Genomic DNA, 21,033 nt, shown 5'->3' with positions numbered 1-21,033 from the left:
AAGGGAGTCTCATAGACAAAGAGAAATGGGGGTGGAAAAGGAGGCCAAATATTTTTCAAGTAGTCAACTTCCTTGAACTTAAGATAATGTAGATGCAAATGATGAGTATTTCCCAAGCCAGCATCTGCACACTGCCTGCCTGCTGCGAGAAGCCGCTTTTCATTGCCGTTAAATCTGGCTCTGATAGGGTGAACTCTAAGGCGGGCAACAGCACTGGGCTGACTGTCCTCCTTAGAGACCGCCACTCTATCAAGCCCCGTAACAAACCTCTCCAAACCACCAGACTAGCATGCACTAAGAAACCAGGAATTTAATTTTTCATAAACTAAATGAAGGGGGGAAAGGTCTCCTAAAGTAGAAATTATGGACTGAAATAAATTTCAGGTTGCAGCTGGAATAAAGAGAAAAATCGGTTGTGACTTTTCAATGGTCACAGAACACGTCTCCTGGGAGCATGTGAGATTAGCAGCATTTACCGTAGTGCTGAGACAAAATACATGATTGGAGCAGTGGTATATTTTTACTTCTAATCAGAATGGGGTATTTATGAGCTCACAAGCTCAGGGTTTGTCACAACAGGCCTATTCTGCAGTGGTTTAAAAAAATTCTACAACTAATGGATTTCCGTGGAGTCATCTGAAATGATGCCAAGGAACCAGCAGCTTTCTCAGAACTACCTTCCTAGTGAAAGGTGAATTATGTGGCTTCAGTTAATCATGTGAAAATCTATCCAACAGGAATTTTGAGTGGTTTATATGTGCAGGTTCTGACAAACAATCAGAAACATTTGTTCTAACTCGCAAACATTTGTCAAAGTACTAATCTGTCACCAATTATGTCAGAGTGGTACAATAATTATGAATTATCAGAGGCATTCCAACCATCCTGTGCACGGTTTAGGTTGGATAAAGAGAACTGAAGTGAAAGCAATGGATTTTAATTCTTCCCAAATACACTGCTCCTTATTTATCAAACAGCTTTAACAGTCCACCTGCTGATACATAAGAGCAGCATCTTGGAAAGTCTACACCATTCTCAACAAGCACCTCAGCCACTCTGTGATCTGCCTGTTGCCTGCTCTGTCCCTCAGTCCAACCACTGTATCTCCACCACTACCTTTAGCTCTTGTCTAAGACCACCTTCCCACCTGCCAAGAGTCTCACTTAACAACCGACAGACTTCCAACAGCCCTTCTGGTCTGTACTTGTTTATCCTTTATTTTGTTCCTTTCATGCTATCTAAAGAGCATTTTAAATTAACTTTCTCTTCTTACTTCTAAAAATGACAAGTTCAGTTGTTAACTGCTAACAGCATCTATATTCCAACAGACTGTCACTTTTTGAAAAAGTTCTTTTTGGGTCTTTTTTTTTTTTTACAAGCATACTTTTTTTTTTTTTAAAGAATTATGGGATCTGCATTCTTTAAAATCATTCTAATTATCATGGGCTTTTTTTTTTTTTGCCTTTTTCTTTTCTTCTTCATTTTGCTTTTCACTGCTGAGAGCACACGTGCCCCAGTGCTGTGCTTGTCTGCGAGGGCTGTGTTCACTCGAGATGTGGGCAGTCCCATTTGTCCAGGGCAGGGTTGCCCAAGCGCAGCACAATTGATATTTGAGGTAAGATCATTCCTTCTGCGGGAGACACCGCCCTGTGCATCCCTGGTCTCCATCCACTAGATGTCCGTGGCACCCCCACAATGCCCCGATGCCCAGAACCAAACACATTTCCAAACTTGGTGGGAGGGAGGGGCGGCAGAGTGCAGATCAGCTCCAACTGAGAATCACCAGTCTATGGTTTACAAAATGCTTTCGTGTTCATTATCTCGTCCTGGGCCTCTTCAAAACTACAGAGATGAGGACCCCAAATTAACAGAAGAAATGGAGCTCAAAGGCAAACAGCTGCCCTAGGCTTCCTGGGCTCCAGGCCCTTTCTCTCACTGTCCCACAAGGCTTCTCCAGCTAAAGGATGTAAGGGTGGAACTCCAGGTTCCTCAAATTCAAGAGAGGCTCGATCAAGTCAGCGGGTCACAGCTCCCTTCCTTCCTTTCAGCGGAAGCTCCGTGCGTACCAACGGACATAACCTAAGCTGCTGTTGGAAGAGGCCAGGCAGGATCCCGGCCGTACCTCGGGAACCATCCGTGCCCCACAGGGCCCTACCAGCTCTAGGACTCCACTGACTGGACACATGGGCTTCATGACCTCCCTCAAGTTACATGATTTCAAAGAGCCAACTCTTCTTTTTTCTTTTTAATTTAAGAGACAGAGACACAGACGATGCAGATCTCCCATCCACTGCTTCACTCCCCAAATGCTAACAACAGCCAGACTGGGCCAGGCTGAAGCCAAGGGCCAGAACTCAGTCCAGGTCTCCTGCGTGGTTAGCAGGAACCGAGCCACTTGAGCCATCACCCACTGCCTCCCAGGGTGTGCACTAGCAGGAAGCTGAGCCAGGACTCAAACCAGGGGCCCCACTCTGCCCAAGCTGTCTTAACTGCTATGCCCAAAATCTGCCCCAGCAGCCATCTTTGTCAGAGATGGTCTCTGTTACAACCATAAGGACTAAAATGGAAACCAACCACACTCAGTAGAAATGGTATCTTAAACCAAGCTGCAAATGGGGGCAGGTAGGAACAGAGAGGGTGAGAGGGTGTATGCGTGTATGCGGAGAGTGTGGACGCCAAGGGCTGGAGAAATTCAGGAGGAGTATCAGCTGGGATGGGAAGAGCAGCAGAGATAAAACCATCCACCATCTAGGACTCAAGAGATGGTCTCACAGACAGCCCTGCATGGATCCCACCCTCAGGGATCAATTTTCTAATCTGTGAAACGAGAGGGAAACAGTGGTAATTATGCATTTGTTTGCTTCCCCAAAGCAGTGAAATGTTATTTTCCAAATAAAATCCTACACAGCAAACAGATACATAACAGATCAAAGTGGGGCTGCTCTGCTGGGAGCAGGAGGAAAGAGGAACCCACCTCCCTGCCACCTCTCACCTTCCTCCGCTACCTCCCCAAACCCAGCGCCAACCCCTCGGGTACTCTGAAGACATTATAAAACCACCAGACCAAATCAATCCCTAAGGTTCCTTCCAGCCCTGATACTCTATTATCCTGAGTCTGAATTTACAGAGGTTATTCATCAATAGAACATCATATTCCACCAAGGGCAAATTCCATTAACCTGTAAGAAACTTCATTAATGGGTGCCAACGTAATTTCACAGTTGGCAAAAACTTTTTGCTTTACCAACTCACTAAATCACAAAACTAGACTTACTTATTTAGGATCATTCATAATCTTTAGCTAGAGGAACCGAATGAACTCAGGAAATAATTTTTTTAACAGAATTAGTTCTCATTTGTGTATTTTCTTGAATTATAAAAGTAGCAAAGCTAATAATCCTCCCCACCAAGCACTGTCATCACTCCCTGGGGGTAATCTGGATTAAGTTACTATTGATTACTGCATTTACATCGAGGGGATCATGTATCACACAAGACCTTCTACAACTTGAATACCTTCCTGTGACAGAACATGTCCTCTGACAACTTTACTGGGAATATCACCTGCCCACACAAAGGTGCACAGTCAAGTGTACAGCTCTGTGAATTTTCACAGACTAAACACAGCACCCAGCTCAAGCAGCAGCAGATTACCAATACCCCTGGAGGATGGCTTTGGGCCCCCTGGGCAAAGCCCTCCACCCAAGTATAATCATGTTCTGACTTCTGAAAACATAAAGCAGTCTCTCCTGTTTTTAAAACTTTATTTGCTGCCGCCTGCAGCGCCAGCATCCCATATGGGCACCAGTTTGCGTCCCAGCTCCTCCACTTCCAATCCAGTTGTCTGCTATGGCCTGGGAAAGCAGTAGAAGATGGCCTAAGTCCTTGGGCCCCTGCACCCACATGGGAGACAGGGAAGAAGCACCTGGCTCCTGGCTTCGGATCGGTGCAGCTGCGGCCATTGCAGCCATTTGGGGAGTGAACCAACGGAAGGAAGACCTTTCTCTCTGTCTCTCCCTCTCACTGACTGTAACTCTGTCTCTCAAATAAATAAATAAAATCTTTAAAAAAAAAAAAAAGAAAAAAAAGAAAAAGATGGCCCAAATGTTTGGGCCCCTGCACCCATGTGGGAGACCCGAAAGAAGCTCCTAGCTCCTGATCAGCATGGCTGATCTGGGGAGTGAACCAATGGGTGGAAGACCTCTCTCTCTCTCTCACTCTCTGCCTCTCTGTAACTCTTTCAAATAAATACATCTTTAAATGTTTTAGTGTAAGCCATTTGGTGAACAGGTATATGCATTTCTCTTGGCTATATATTTAGGCATAGATCCCTGGGTAACAGGGCACACATATGGTTGCTTTAGTAGATACTGCCAGTTTTCAAAAGTGGTTGTACTGGGGCTGGCACTGTGGTATAGCAGGTAAAGCCACCACCTTTGATGCCAGAATCCCATATGGATGCCGGTTTGAGTCCCAGCTGCTCCACTTCTGATCCAGCTCCCTGCTAATGCACCTGGGAAACTAGCAGAAGATGCTCCAAGCGCCTGGGCCCCTGCATCCACATGGGAGACCGGGAGGAAGTTCCTGGCTTTGGACTGATCCAGCTCTAGCAGTTACAGCCATTTGGGGAGTGAACCAGTAGGTGGAAGAATCTCTCCCCACTTCACCTTAACTCTGCCTTTCAAATAAATAACTAAATAAATCTACAAACAAAAGAGGTTGCACCAATTCATAGCTCCATAAGCAGTGTTTGAACTGCAGTTGTTCTGTATCTTCACTAGTACTTCCTATCTTTCATCTTTTTTATTTTTTTAAGATTTATTTATTTGAGGCCAGCGCCGCGGCTCAATAGGCTAATCCTCCGCCTGTGGCGCCGGCACACCGGGTTCTAGTCCTGGTCAGGGCACCGGATTCTGTCCCGGTTGCCCCTCTTCCAGGCCACCTCTCTGCTGTGGCCCGGGAAGGCAGTGGAGGATGGCCCAAGTGCTTGGGCCCTGCACCCGCATGGGAGACCAGGAGAAGCACCTGGCTCCTGGCTTCGGATTACCACGGTGCGCTGGCTGCAGCGGCCATTGGAGGGTGAACCAACGGCAAAAAAGGAAGACCTTTCTCTCTGTCTCTCTCTCTCTCACTGTCCACTCTGCCTGTCAAAAATTTTAAAAATTAAAAAAAAAAAAAAAAGATTTATTTATTTGAAAGTCAGAGTTACACAGAGAGAGGAGAGGCAGAGAGAGAGAGAGAGAGGTCTTCCATCCACTGGTTCACTCTCCAAATGGTCTCAACAGCCGGAGCTGTGACAATCTGAAGCCAGAAGCCAGGAGCTTCTTCCGGGTCTTCCCATGCAGGTGTAGGAGCCAAGAACTTGGGCCATCTTCCACTGCTTTCCCAGGCCATAGCATAGCAGAGAGCTGGATCAGAAGTGGAGCAGCCGGGTCTCGAACCAGCACCCATATGGGATGCCAGCACCGCAGGCAGAGGCTTTACCTGCTACGCAACAGTGCCGGCCTGTTTCCATGTCATTGTTCATTTTTTATATATACTTTCTGGCAGATATTATATATGCATATATAATATTTAAAGATTTACTTATTTATTTGAGAGAGACAGAGAGAGACAAAGTGAGGTTTTCCATCTGCTGGTTCACTTCCCAAGTGGCCACAATGGCCATGGCTGAGCCATGCTGAAGCCAGCAGCCATGAGCTTCAGCTGGTCTCTCACATGGTTGGCAGGGGCCCAAGCATATCCCTCGCTGCTCTCCCAGGCACATTAGCAAGGAGGTGGATTGGAAGTGGAGCAGCTGGGACTCGAACCAGCACCCATATGGGATACCAGCATCACAGGTGTCAGCTTTACCTGCAATGCCACAACGCCAGCCCCAGATATACTGGTTTTAAGTAACTTTTAAAGGTATAATTCATGTAGAATAAACTCTATCCACTTAAATTATACAAATCAATGAATTCTGACACATGTCCATACCTGTGAAACCACCAACAAAATCAAGAAACAGAATACTGCCATCACTCTCAAATCCCCCTGTGCCACTCCGCAGTCCATTCCACCCTCCACCCTTCGCTCCCAACAACCCCTTACCTCTTTTCTGTCGTTAGTGATTGGCTTGTATTTTCTAGCATGTTATGCATAAATGAAACACAGTACGTACTCTTTTATGTCTACCTTCTCTCATTCAACAAAATGATTCTGAAATGTATCCATGCTGTTGTATCTATCAGTAGCCAGTTCCTTTTTATTACTGAATATTACATTCTAAGGACAGTTCACATTTTGTTTATCCATTTGCCAGTCAATAGACATTGGGGTTGTTTTCAGTTTGGGGGATATTGTGAATAAAGCTGCTACAAACATTCACACACAAGTCTTTGTGTGGACCCATTTTCATTTCTCTTGGGTTTTTTTCTTTAGGTACTTACCTAAAATTAGAATGGCTAAAATGTGTGTTTAACTTTGTTCCTGCTCTTGTTTTAAAAAAGATTTATTTATGGAGCTGGTGCTGTGGTGTAGCAGGTAAAGCCGCTGCCTGAAGTGCCTGCATCCCATATGAGCACAGGTTCAAGTCCTGGCTGCTCCACTTCCAATCCAGCTCTCCGCTAAGGCCTGGAAAAGCAATAGCGGATGGCCCAAACCTTTGGGCCCCTGCACCTGCAAGGGAGACCCAGAAAAAGCTCCTGGCTGCTCTAGTCATTGTGGCCAATTAGGGAGAGAACCAGTGGATGGAAGACCTCTCTTTCTCTGCCTCTCCTTCTCTCTGTGTAACTCTTTCAAATAAATCTTAAAAAAAAAAAAAAAAAGATTTATTGATATTTTTGAAAGGCCATGAGAGAAAAACAGAGAGACAGAGAGAGAGAGAGAGAGAGAGAGAGAAAGAGAGATCTTCCATCCACTGGTTCACTCCCCTAATGACCACATCAAGCCAGGAGTCTGGAACTCCATCTGGATCTCCCAAGTGGGTTGCAGGGCTTCCCAGCCACATTGGCAGGGAGCCTGAAGTGGAGCAACCAGAACTGAAACCAGTGCTCCTATAGCATGCTGGCACCGCAGATGACGGCTCTTAACCTGCCGTACCACAACGCCGGCCCATCTACGATTAACTCTGTAAGAAACTGGCGGTTTTCCCAAGTGGTTCTAACATTCTACATCCCTACCAACCGCTCCCATTGCTCTGCATTTTACTTAATGCTAACTACTGTCTTTTAATTTTAACTATTTTTTCCAAGATTTAGTTTTTTTTTTTTTTATTTGAAAGGCAGAGTTACAGAGAGATAGGGAGACAGACAGACAGACACACACACACACAGAGAGAGAGAGAGAGAGAGAGATCGAGCAAGCGAGAGCGAGATCTGCCATTTGCTGATTCACTCTCCAGCCAGGGCTGTTCCAGGCCGAAGCCAGGAGCCAGGAACTTTTTCCAGGTCTCCCACGAGGGTGCAGAGCCCAAGCTCTTGGGCCAATCTTCTGCTGCTTTCCCAGGTGCGTTATCAGGGAGCGGGATGGGAAGCAGAGCAGCCAGGTCTCATCCTGGCACCCATGTGGGCTGCCAGTGTTGCCGGGGCAGCCTAACTCAGGACGCCAGCCCCTGATTTAATGATTCTAATGGGTGTGAATGGGTATCATGAACCTGATCTGCACTTCCCTCATGACCGTCTTTTCACATTTTCTTTTGTTAAGTCATTTTAAACATGTTATCCATGAATCATCTTATTAAATTTAAGAATTCTTTAATATATTTTTAATGTTTATTTTTTTTTCTTTATTTTCATCTACTTGAAAGTCATAGCAAGAGCAAGAGACAAAGAGTCAGAGGGAGATCTTCCATCTGCTGGATCACTCACAAAATGTCTGCCGTCGTCCCATCTGGGCCAGGCCAAAGCCGGGAACCTAGAACTCCATTTGTGTCTCCCACATGGGTCGCAAGGGTCCAAGCACTTGAGCCAGCAACTGCTGCCTCCCAGGTGCGTTAGCAGGAATCTGGATGGGAAGCAGAGCAGCTGGGACTTGAACTGGCACTCTGACATGTGATGCGGTATTGCCAGCAGCGGCTTGATCTACTGTGCCACAATGCCCACTGCTCTTTAATATATTCTGGAAGCAAGTCCTTTGTCAGATATTTGTATTGTAAATATTTTCTTCCATCCACAGTTTGCTTTTATGTTCTCTTAATGGTGTTTTTTTTTTTTTCTTAAAGATTTATTTATTTATTTCAAAGGCAGAGACACAGAGAGGGAGAAGGAGAGAGAGAAGGAGAGAGAAAGGCAGAGACAGAGACAGAAAGATTGATTCCCCATCCACTGGTTGACTCACCAAATGGCCAGAGGCCAGGGCTGGGGGAAGCCAAAGCTTCCTCCCGGCCTCCCACATGGGTGCAGATGCCCAAGGACCTGGGCCATCCTCAGCTCTTTCCCAGGTGCATCAGCAAGGAGCCAGATCAGAATTGGAGCAGCTGGGACTCGAACTGGCACCTATAAGGGATGCCAGCAGTGCAGGTGGCAGCTTAACCCTCTATGCCACGGCACTGGCCCCGTAATGGTGTCTTTTAAAGAGCGATTTTTTTTAATCCAATAGTGAATTAAATTTTTCCTTATAATTTTACTTTTGGAATCTTAAAAAATCTTTTCTGACCCTGAAGTCACAAAGCTTTTTCTCCTATGCTTTCTGAGGTTTCATAGCATCATCTACTTTTTCCAACACCACACTTCCCTGCAGTAAGTCTTGAAACAGGTAATGTAAGTTTCCCAACTTTGTTCTTTAAAAAATCGCTTTGGCTACTCTTGGTTGTTTACATTTTCACTTAAAAATCAGTTTCTCAATTTGTATAAACTTGTTTGAGCATTTTTCTTCTTGTTGGAAAAACAGAAACAATATAAACTTCCTCACTGACTGGCGAGGAAAATAAAAAAAGGATAACGTATTAGTGTGCCGAATACAGTGGCATATTAACAGCTAGTCAATCAATGTTTGCTTACTCTCTTTTCCTCTTTGCCTTTAAATAAACAGGAGCCAATCTAGCGATGCCCTAATATTTCATTAGTGGGTCAATGGACATAGTAAAAATATTAGCACACCAGACGACTTTTGTAAGTAAATATTTGTGTTTTTACTTGGAGTCAATACTAAAATACAGTTGCCAAAGAAAGCAATTCAGCATATTTACTAATAAACGGCTTCAGCCACATTTGAGGGAAGCATAAAACCACAGGCAGAACAAAAATTTAAACGCTTTCAACGTCCATATAGCGCCTAATGCTGTTCTTCTGTAACACCAGCAAAAAGCGCTCCTCCAGCCAGATCCCAGCGGCCCATTATTCATAGTGCCACCACAGATGGAAAAAGCATTTTTGCTCACATTGTTAAAAACACATAAAACAAGCACATCATGGCCACCAACTCAACAATTAATATGTACTAATCTGAAACCCAAACTAACACACAACCCAAAACCTCGGAAGTATTTCAGCTTAGCCAAGTGATATTGCCCCACAAAATAGAGACATCAGCCTGCAAACACAGACCACCATAAGACAACCACTGGGTGAGCCGCCCTTGCTTGTGGTAACCCACACTTATCAAATGAACTGATACTTAAAGAAACATAATAATTTGGGTTTTTTTCCTCATGACTTTACTCAATAGCTTCTTACAGTAAAATATTTTTTAACGTTAAAATGGCTTTAAACAATTTAACTATACTTAATTCTTTAGATGAACACACGATATCTGCTAGTTAAAACTTTTTTTCTAAAAGATTTACTTTTTTTTTTTTTCAAGATTGGCTTATTTACTTATTTGAAAGTCAGAATTAGAGAGAGAGAGAGAGAGAGAGAGAGAGGTCTTCCATCCACTGGTTCACTCCCCAGATAGCTACCACAGCTGGGGCTGGGCCAGGCCAAAGCCAGCCTCTTCTGGGTCTCCCATGTAGATGCAGGGGCACAGGCACAGACCTCCCATTTACGAGGGGCTGGCCTCACGCAACTGCTCCTGAGTCTACACTCGAGTTCTGTGAACACCACCTCTGCCCTGGCGCCAGGACACCTGCCTCCTTTCTACCCCGTCTGCGCCTGTCTTAGCTCTGGCTTCCCCCCATCTGATCATCTCGTTTTGGACATGACTTTGTAAAATGCACTGAACTATCTCCCTGCTCCCTGTGATTCATTCTTATCCACTCTAATGATCTTGCTGAAATCAGAAATTCAACTATGTCACTCTTCAGCTTAATTAATACGCAATGAATTTCCTTAAATGCTAAAGAAAAATGCCCCATACCTCAACTGTTTTCCTCCTATGCACACATTCCAGAAAACTGAAAATGGCTCTACATGAAAACTTGTACACTTGACCACAGTGGCACTATTCATAATGGTCAAAAGTGTGAACAATTTTACATAGATTTGCATTGCTTAATATGGGAGCCACTAACCATTTTGATAATTGAGGGCTTGGAATGTGGTCAGCACAAATTGAGATGTTCTGTAAGTGCAAAATACACACCATATTTTGTAGACTTAGTATGGAAGCCATATGAAATAGCACATTAATAATTGCACCTTAATTACCAATTGAAACAATATTTTGAGTATATTGAGGTAAATAAATTAAAATCTTTAAAAAAAAGTGTTGACAATCTATATGTCCACTGCCAACATATGAATAAGCAAAATGTGGGGCCGGCCATACCACAGACTAGTATTTGTCAACAAAAAAGCACGAAGCACTGATACACACCACCACATGGAGGAGCCTTACAAGCATTATGTGAGAGGCCTGACACACAGACAATGCAAACTCCCACCTGCGCGGGGCGTCCAGAAAAGGAAATCCCGCAGAGACAGAAAGCAGATTAGTGGGTGTTGGGGGCTTGCGTAGGGTGGGGTTCAGGAATGGAAAGAAGGTGCCTGGCATTTCTTTGGGGGAAACTGAATGTACTCTAAAATTAGAATACAATGATTGCTCACAGATCTGTCAACACACTAAAATTACACACTTTAATAGGAGAATTTATGTATGTGAAATATATCTCAATACAGCAGTTATTTTAAAAAGGTTGTGAGGAACTAGCATTGTGGGGCTTGCGACACCAGCATCCCATATCCAAGTGCAGGTTTGAGCTCCAGCTGCTCCACTTCTGTCCCAGCTCCCTGTTAACGGCCCACGTACTTGCGGTCTGCCACACACTTGGAAGACCCAGATGGAGTTCCAGGCTCCTGGTTTCAGCCTGGTCCAGCTCTCACCCCACTGGGGAGTAAACCAGCGGATGGAAGATCAATCTCTCGTTCTCTCTCTCTTTCTGTCCCCCTTTCTCCCCTTCTCTGTCACTCTCCCTTTCAAATAAATAAATCTTTAAGAAAAAATGAAAGAAGGACCTCAGAGGAACGTCTGGCCAGCAGCTGGGCTGCTGGCTGAGGCACCCACATCCCACAGTGGGGTACCCAGACTCCATTCCAGGCTCAGCTCCTGATCCAGCTTCCTGCTTATGAGTCTGGGAGGCAACGGTGGTAGCACAGGTGACTGGGTCCCTGGTTCCTCATTTCAGTCCAACATGTGGGTTATTAAAACTAGGCATTTCTGGGGCACCGATCCTGTCCCGGTTGCCCCTCTTCCAGGCCAGCTCTCTGCTGTGGCCAGGGAGTGCAGTGGAGGATGGCCCAAGTGTTTGGGCTCTGCACCCCATGGGAGACCAGGATAAGCACCTGGCTCCTGCCATCGGAACAGCGCGGTGCGCCGGCCGCAGCGCGCTACCGCGGCGGCCATTGGAGGGTGAACCAACGGCAAAAGGAAGACCTTTCTCTCTGTCTCTCTCTCTCACTGTCCACTCTGCCTGTCAAAAAATAAAAAAAAAAAAAAAAAAAAAAAAAAAAACTAGGCATTTCTTACTCTGATCTCACAATGGGAGCAAATGAAGGGAAAATGGACACAGCCAATTTTAAAGCCTCCCAAGTCATATTAGGGATTCCCAGGCCTCTGTCTCAGTACTGGAATCTCATGTTCCACAGAGTCCTCTGGCAAACCTGTCCTGGCACTGTCACACAGACAACTGTGGCGTAGTAGGCTAAGCCTCTGTGCCTGCAGCACTGGCATCCCATATGGGCACCGGTTTGAGTCCCACCTGTTTCACTTTCGATCCAGTTCCCTGCTAATGAGCCTGGGAAAGCAGCGGAGGATGGACCAAGAGTTAGACCCCTGCACCCATGTGGGAAACCTGGAAGAAGCTCCAGGCTCCTGGCTTCAGCTCGGCCCAGCTCCAGCTGTTGCAGACATTTGGGTAATGAACCAACAGATGGAAGACCTCTCTGTCTCTCCCTCTCTCTATAACTCTACCTCTCAAATAAGTAAGTAATCCTTAAAAAAAAAAAAAAAAAAAAAAAAAAAAAAGAGTGGTGACAGGCCTCTGAGGGCAAGGACAGTGCTTCCATGACCCACACAGGCAGGGCCCAGAAACTCTGAAACCACAGGGAAGCAGCTTCTGGAAGCCTCCCAACTGTGATTTTTCTCATCCTCTAAAATCTTATTTCCCACAGGAAACAGACAAAAAAGACACAAGCTTGATCCAGTCCAGAGTGTTAAGCCCAAGTTAGGGGCATCAGCTCTGCAGAGACCAGAACTATTAAGCCTCCTGCGGTAACAAGATACTAGGCCTTCTATCCTCATTAACAGGAAATGTGTGACTTACTCATGCTCGCGGGTGCATACAAGACAAATTATTCAGTGCATGCAAGGGAAATAAATGGCACAGCTCGTGAACTAAATGGAGAAAGAACCCCAGAGCAGTCAATAAATCCAGTAAAACTTAAAATTAGCAAAAAACATTATTGACGCATTCACATAAAACTACCGGAACATGCCATTCATAAAATGTAATATTCTTCACTCCTTTTTAATTTCCTGCAATGAGGTTTTGGCACTACCGCTTAAACCAACAACACCTCTGCTTGTTTAAATACAAAAGTACTCTCTGGTTTCTGTTACTTGCTTGACTACTCCTAAACATTTCTAATACTATTTTGTTATTAAGATTTACTGACATTAATTTACATCCCTGGATGAAATTAAGAAGTTGGTAAAAGTCCCAAATGTACAGGACACAAGGTCAAACATGCGAGCTGGCAGGAATTCATATAAGAGCTACTTTACTTGAGCTTTTTCTCTTAAATGCTAATTCTTTCAGCAAACAAACATACAGAGTAGCAAATACGGGCAGAGAACAGTCTACACAATCGCAATGCATGTCACTCACTGCACAATAACCACATTATTCTCTTCACCAGGGCTGAGATCAACAGTAAACAAAACAGTCTCTGATTCTTGCAAAGTTTAAATTCTAGCTGGAAGGAAAAATTTAATAAAGAAACAAACTGCAAATTTCAGATGATGATATGTGTGATTAACAAAAATGAATGCTGAGGGGCTGGCGTTGCGCCATAGCGGGTAAAGCCACTGTCTATGACGCCACATCCCATATGGGTGCCAGTTCAAATCCCGGTTGCTCCACTTCGTTTCAGCTTCCTGCTAATGGTCTGGGAAACCAGCGGAAGATGGCTCAAGAGCTTGGGCCCCTTCACCCATGTGGGAGATTCGGTAGAAGCTCCTGGCTCCTGACTTCGGCCTGATCCTGCCATGGTCATTGTGACCATTTGGGGAGTGAACCATCAGAAGGAAGACCTCTCTCTCTAACTCTGCTTTCTTAAAAAAAAATAAATAAAAAATGAATGATTTGACAGAGTATAAAAAGGACATCTGGGGATGTGTTAACTGCTAATAGAGTTTCGGGGGGGGGGGGGGCGCGCGGATAAAAACTATGTTAATCTCAAAACTTTGTCAATGACCTGGGCAGCGCACATGCTAGCAGTGGTAACACTAATAACAAGGCCGAAGGGAAGAGTAAAAAACTGTGAGGGCAGGGCCAGCGCTGTAGCGCACCAGGTAAAGCTGCCGCCTGCAGTGCTGGCATCCCATATGGGCACTGGTTCGAGTCCAGGCTGCTCCACTTCCAATCCAGCTCTCTGCTATGGCCTGGGAAAGCAGTAGAAGATGGCTCCTGCACCCATGTGGGAGACACAGAGGAAACTCCTGGCTTCAGACTGGCGCAGCTCTGGCCATTGCAGCCATTTGGGGAGTGAACCAGCAGATGGAAGACCCCTCTCTCTCTGCCTCTGCCTCTCTGTAACTCTGCCTTTCAAATAAAATAAATAAATCTTTAAAAAAAAAAAAAAAAGAAAGAAAGAAAACTGTGAGGGGGAGAAGGAACAAGAGAGAAAAGCAGACAGGAACCGACAGAGGCCTGTGTGCAGAACACCCAGCAGCTCCCTGAGATCAAGAACTGCTGTGGTTTTTTTTTTTTTTTTTTTTTTGAGGCACAAGCTTGATTTATCAGATCAAACCACATCAGAAATCATGTGTCCTATCACAGTATTTGACACAAAATAAATAGATGCTTCAAGGGGTGCATGTGTGGCCCAGCAGTTAAAAGTTGTCTACTAAGAGGTCCTCATGCACACTGGGCTACATGGTCTGACCGGCAACTGCAGCTCCAGCTTCCTGCTAACGCAGACCCTGGGAGGCAGCAGTGAGGGCTCGGACAGTGGCCACCTGACACCGCAGGGAGACCTGAACTGGTTGCCCAGTTGCCGACTTTGGTCTTTTTAAAAAATGATTCAATTTATTTATTTGAAAGTCAGAATTTCAGAAAGGGGGAGAGACTGTCCACCCACTGGTTCACTCCCTAGATGGCTGCAATGGCCAGGGTTGGGCCAGGCAGTAGCCTGGAGCTTTATCCAGGTCTCCCACGTGGGTGGTGGGGGCCCAAACATTTGGGCCATCTTCTGCTGCTTTTCCCAGGACATTAACTGGGACTTGGATAGAAAGTGGAGCAGCCAGAACACCAACCAGCACCCATATGAGATGCCAGCATTACAGGTGGCAGCTTTATCTGCTGCACCACAATGCCAGCCCCAGCAGAGACTTTTTTATCTGCTGGTTTACTCCCTAAATATCTGCAACAGCTAGACTGGGCCAGGCCAAAGCCAGGAGCCCAGACTCATCCTGGGACTCCCACATGGGTGGCGGGACCCAAGTACATGAGTCATTACCTACTGCCTTCCCTGCACATTAGCAGGGAGCTGGAGCTGAAGCTGAGCCCAGACTTGAGCCGGGTACTCGGACATGGGACGTGGGCATGCCAATTGGTAAGTCAGCCACTGGCTGAATGACCATCCCAAGAACTGTTCTTCTTAATATAGCAATGGGGGAAAAGATATTTCATAAATGCATCTCTGCCTATAGAACAAATCATATGAGAACTTTCTATTAAGATATTACCCAGAGTAAGAAGATCCATGATGAACACGTCAGCAAATCACTGCCTTAAGTACATGCTATGCCAGGTATTTAACTCAGCGGTACAACGTCTACGCTAAACATGAGCAGTTACAACAGCCATCCGGGGCAGGCATTCTGGCGGAGCAGGTTAAGCTGCTGCTTGGGACGCCTGCTCCCTATACTGGATGTGCCTGGCCCAGCCTCAGCTACTCCATTTCCAGTCCAGCTTCCTGGTGACGTGTGCCCTGGAAGGCTCAGGTACCTGGTCCCTGCCACCCACGCAAGAGACCTGGATTGAGTTCTGCGCCTCTGGCTTTGGCCTGGCCCAGTCTTGGCTGTTGCAGGCATTTAAGGAGTGAACAAGCAGATGGAAGATTTCTCTGCCTTTCAAATAAATAAAATAAAAATTGAAAGTCATCTTTCAGCAAACCAGGGGGAAAAAGACAAGAGCACTTCAGGGGTAAGACAGGCAAGCAGAGACGGTTGCTGTCCGCTGGCCATGGCTTCCGTTTCTGCAGAGGCAGAGGCCGAAACAATGGAGATGGAGCTGGGAGCTGGCGAGGGCCCTTCCTTCCCTGCCTTCACCATCACCACACCTATCTCACGAAACACCAGAGAAGCAAACAGCCACGGAGGTAGAGTGCCAGGTGTTCACTACCGGTGGCAACAGGAAGCCACACACTACCAGAGGGTGTCTCACACACCACTCAGACTAACGGGGCAGCCCCCTCAACATCTGAACTCCTCTCCCTCCCGGCAACTTCTCCGTCATCATTCTCAAACTCAACATGCGAAGAAAAGTGACCAGACGTGCCCCTTTTTCCCCACTATACTCTCCCTCCCTCCCACCTAACACAGACAGTTACTAAGTCCTGCACGCTGGCTGGCATGAAGGAGGATCACAACAGCCCCTTCTGCTTCACATCCAAACGCTGAGCAACGGCGTCGGCACGACCACGTTCTAACCCTGGGGTGGGCTTTGTGAGAAATAACGAGGTGGCAAAGTAACCGACTGGGAGAAGGTAAAGAAAATGGCAGCTGCTGAGTTCTGACCCTGGACCTGGCGCTGTGCTGGCCTAGGAGACGGACATTACTATAAATGCGGGAAATGTTTGAAGCGTCTCAAATGTAAACACTGCTTTCCAGCCCAACAGTTGAGACTTTTATCTCTATATTCATAGTGCTGTTAGCTTCCTCTCCTACCAAGCCGTTCTGTACAACACAGTGCCAGAACAATCAGACCAAGAAGCCATTCGCCTCCCATCAGTTCCCTGTTGGGCAATGAAACGCCTGTGCGTCTCTATTTGCCCACTGACTGGCTCAAGCTCAGTAAACATTCGATTCCCCCCACCCAGCCTAGGCACAGTGAGCCCTGGAAGCAATAGATTAGACAGAGGTGCTGAGTATGCAGAACACATGTGAAAAAGTCCAAGGCAACTCAACCACCTTCGAGACAAAAAGGAACCTCTCTAAAGACATCTCACAAGTCTGACCCCACCCTACTCCCTGTTCTGTAGCATCAGAGAGTCAGTTCTAACCCAAGCCCCGTTTCTGGTTACTTAACCTCTCTGTGCTACAATTTCTTCCTCCTAAAACTTCAACTTGGGGGTTGGCAGTTGTCCTACAGAGGGTTAAGCCCCGCCTCTGATGCCAGACGCTGGCATCCCATATCAGAGGGCTAGCTCAACCCCAGCTGCTCTGCTTCCAAGTCCTCTGGTCCCTGCCACCCATGCATTAGGCCCAGAAGGAGTTCCAGGCTTCTGGCTTTGGCCTGGTCCAGCCGGGACTGTTGTAGGCACTTGGGGAGTGAACTAGTGGCTGGAAGATCCATGTGTATTGTTCTGCCTTTCAAATAAAATTAATTAAAAAAAAAAGATTTATTTTATTTATTTGAAAGTCAGAGTTACACAGAGAGAGAAGGAAAGGCAGAGAGAGAGAGGTCTTCCATCCGCTGGATCACTCCCCAATTGGCCGCAATGGCCGGAGCTATGCCAATCCAAAACCAGGAGCCAGGAGCTTCCTCTGGGTCTTCCCACGCAGGTGCAGGGGCCCAAGGTCTTAGGCCATCTTCCACTGCTTTCCCAGGCCATAGCAGAGAGCTGATCTGAAGTAGAGCTGCCAGGACTGGAACCGGGGCCCATATGGGATGCCAGCACTGCAGGTGGCAGTTTTACCTGCTATGCCACAGCACTGGCCCAATAAAATCAATCTTTAAAACTGTGGCCCGTGACATCAACATCCCATCTAGGTGGTGGTTCGTGGCCTGGCTGCTCCATTTCCAATCCTGCTAATGGCCTGGGGAAAGCAGCAGAAGATGGGCTGTGTGGGCCCCTGCACCCACATGGAACACCCGGATGCAGCTCCTGGCTTCAACCTGCCCAGAACTGACTGCTGCAGTCACCTGGGAAATGAACCAGTGAATGGAAGATCTTTCTCTCTCTCACTCTTTCAAGTAAAATAAAATAAATCTTAAAAAAAAAAAAAAAAGAGAGAGAGAGAGAGATGTTCTACAGCAGAGTCTGAAATGTTTTTTTTTTGTTTGTTTGTTTGTTTTTTTAATTTTTTTGACAGGCAGAGTGGACAGTGAGAGAGAGAGACAGAGAGAAAGGTCTTCCTTTTGCCGTTGGTTCACCCTCCAATGGCCGCCGCGGTAGCGCGCTGCGGCCGGCGCACCGCGCTGTTCCGATGGCAGGAGCCAGGTGCTTCTCCTGGTCTCCCATGGGGTGCAGGGCCCAAGCACTTGGGCCATCCTCCACCGCACTCCCGGGCCACAGCAGAGAGCTGGCCTGGAAGAGGGGCAACCGGGACAGGATCGGTGCCCCGACCGGGACTAGAACCCGGTGTGCCGGCGCCGCAAGGCGGAGGATTAGCCTAGTGAGCCGCGGCGCCAGCCAGAGTCTGAAATGTTTTAACTTCCACCTGTGATCATACATGAACTTGCTCCATTTAATTATTCCACCTGTGTAGGCCCACTCATGAGAGTGACCCAGGCAGTCAACCATGGTACAACATCGACATCAACAACCACAACCACCATCTCCTGACTACACAACAAAGGCCAGGCAGCACCATGCTAAGCAGCTTGCATATATTTCTGTCCTTAGTTTTCTTAATCCCTGTAGATATCTCTCTTTATCCCCACTTCATCACTGAGAGAGCTACAAAACCAGTGCCGCGGCTCAACAGGCTAATCCTCCACCTAGCGGCGCCAGCACACGGGGTTCTAGTCCCAGTTGCCCCTCTTCCAGGCCAGCTCTCTGCTATGGCCAGGGAGTGCAGTGGAGGATGGCCCAGGTGCTTGGGCCCTGCACCCCATGGGAGATCAGGATAAGCACCTGGCTCCTGCCTTTGGATCAACGCGGTGCGCCGGCCGCAGCGCGCCAGCCGTGGCAGCCATTGGAGGGTGAACCAACGGCAAAGGAAGACCTTTCTCTCTGTCTCTGTCCACTCTGCCTGTCAAAAAAAAAAAAAAAAAAAAAAGACCCAGTCGGGGTAACTCCAACTCGGCTCTGTCCACCCCTAAAACCCACGCACCACCACTGCATCATGGTTTAGTGTCACTCTGGCCATATCACATCTATGCGTTAGAACTTTCTCTCTTAAACACAAGCTGTTAACAGTAACAAACTCTGTAGTGGGGGAGGGGAGAGGTCAGGTGTAGAACAGCCGGTTCCCAAAGACTGGCCTGGACTCATTCAAGCCTCCCGACGACCCTGTGAGCTAGTATTGCCGCTGTTTACCAATGAACACAGGCAGAGGTTACACACAGCTCGTCCACACCGCACAGGGTAAGTACTGGATTCGGGGACGCTGTGGCACCTGCGACAAACCACTTCATTGACTCGCTCATTCTCAGCAGTTTTTATTAAACATTCTTCCGCAGGGCCAGGGACCGTGCAGCCCGCCAAGGCAAACACAGGCAGGGCTCTAAATTCAACAGATCTATGGCAGGCTACTTTTTAGGTTGATAATTCTGTACGGCCCACACATGACACTGAAAGTTTCCAAATGGCCCTTGGCAGAGCCCCGCGGGGGCAGCGAGGTCAGGGCAGTGCATAAGCCAGAAAACACCTTTGCTCTCAATTTTATTTCCCAACATTTTCATTCCAGGACACGACCCTCAATCCTCCCGCATACCCCAGGAAAGTCCAGGCACAAACGCCACATCTGCATAATAAAGATTAGTATAAAAAAAAAAAAAAGAGCCCGGGCCTGGACCGCAGCGGGGTTAACTTCCCCCACGCTGGGCGCGTCAGCTGGGGGGCCCGGCTCTGCATTTCATGACCTGTAGGGTTGTTCGTGGAGGAGGCATCGGGCTGGGCGACCGGCACGGAGCGCTGCCCCGCCGCCCAGCGCGGTCCCCCGGCCTCCGCCCCCCGTCCCACGCGGCGAGGTCCCCAGTTGGTGTCGTCACTGGCTGAGCACGTGTGGAAAGGCCACTCGGGGTGCAGTCGGAGCTGCACGGCGACCGAGCTCGCTCGCTCTCTCCAGGGCAATTCGCACTTCAGATCCCCGCCGGCCCCGGGCCCTGGGCCACGCTGAGCGCACCGGGCTGCCGAGTCGGGAAACACCGCGAGCCATGCCGGGGCCCCGCGGGGTCCCCAAGGCGAGGGCCTCCTCCGAAGGGCACTGCTGCACCAGCGGGCCAGCAGGGTCACCGCCGGGGCCCCGCCGCGCCCCGAGCCCCCGGGGCAATGCCCAGGCGCGCGCAGGAAAGCGCCAGCGAAGCTTCCCCCTGGAGACCTCGGCGACCCCTCCTCCGGGTGCAACCCCAGGTCTCCACCTGGGTCGTCCGGCCCGCGCCACCCCGCCGCCGCCCGAGTGACCTCCGGTCGCGCGGGTTCAGGCAGGTCGGCCTGGCCGGAGGGGCTGGGCCAGGCCGGGCGGCCCGACTTCCCGCGCTCCTGCCACCGGGCCTGGAGCTGGCTGCCCCGCTCCGTTCCGGCCCGGGCCTGCCAGGGGCGAGAAGCCCCTTACCTATCTTCACGACCGTATCCGCCATGCACCGGTCCCACTTCCTGCCGATGTCTGACTCGGACATGTTCCCCACCCGCGGCTCCATCTTCCCTTGCGGCCGGCCCCCAGACTCTCTGACTCCGGCAAGTCTCGCGAGAGTCGGTCGCGGGTCCCGGCCTGGCAGGCCGGCGCCGGCGCTCCAGATATCGCGAGATGATCCGACGGCTTCCGTCGCTTCCGGTTTTCGTCGTCGGTCGTCAAGGTGACGGTTTGCTTGGAGGCCGGAGGTGACCCTGACCTTGGAGCTCCGCCTAAAGGTTGCGAGGTCTCCCGAGTGGCAGCCAGAACCCTGTCTGGACGGCGTCGTCCCCGGAAGTCCCTGGACGCGCGCGAGAGGCGTTCGCTCACCTTCGCCGTGTCCGCGTGCTAGATGAGTTCCCTCCCCGGCCGACACTGCTCGGCTACGGCCTTGCCAAGGCAGACGGACGCGTTCGTGACCCCAGCAGCATTCGACGCAGCTGTTCCTCCCCTGGCCGCCCCCCAGCTCCCTTCCTCCTCTGGCTCCTCCGGGCCTGCGTTTCCTCCTGCAGCTGATGGAGGAATGTGGGCTCCTAAGGCTCCCTGCGCTCTGCCGTGTGCGTGTGTGTGTGTGCAGAGAGTGCGGGGTGTGTGTGTGTGTGTGTGGAGAGAGAAACTCCGGCCAGTGTGTGTGTGTGTGTGTGTGTAGAGACAGTGCGGGGTGTGTGTGTG

General features: G+C 48.5%; 1 protein-coding gene across 1 annotated transcript in view; it reads right to left on the bottom strand.

Moving 5' to 3' along the window:
• The window catches only part of MICOS10 (mitochondrial contact site and cristae organizing system subunit 10), a 38,789-nt gene extending 18,343 nt beyond the window's left edge, over window positions 1–20,446 (bottom strand). The window contains exon 1 of the mRNA XM_062190540.1: window positions 20,305–20,446. Coding sequence (XP_062046524.1) covers window positions 20,305–20,389 — 85 coding nt within the window. The 5' untranslated portion in view covers window positions 20,390–20,446. The remainder of the gene's footprint in view (window positions 1–20,304) is intronic.
• Between the last annotated feature and the right edge of the window lie 587 nt (window positions 20,447–21,033).

This window comes from Lepus europaeus, chromosome 5 (genome assembly GCF_033115175.1).
Source record: "Lepus europaeus isolate LE1 chromosome 5, mLepTim1.pri, whole genome shotgun sequence".
In the NCBI taxonomy this organism is placed as follows: domain Eukaryota; kingdom Metazoa; phylum Chordata; class Mammalia; order Lagomorpha; family Leporidae; genus Lepus; species Lepus europaeus.
This window is presented reverse-complemented; position numbering and strand designations above follow the sequence as displayed.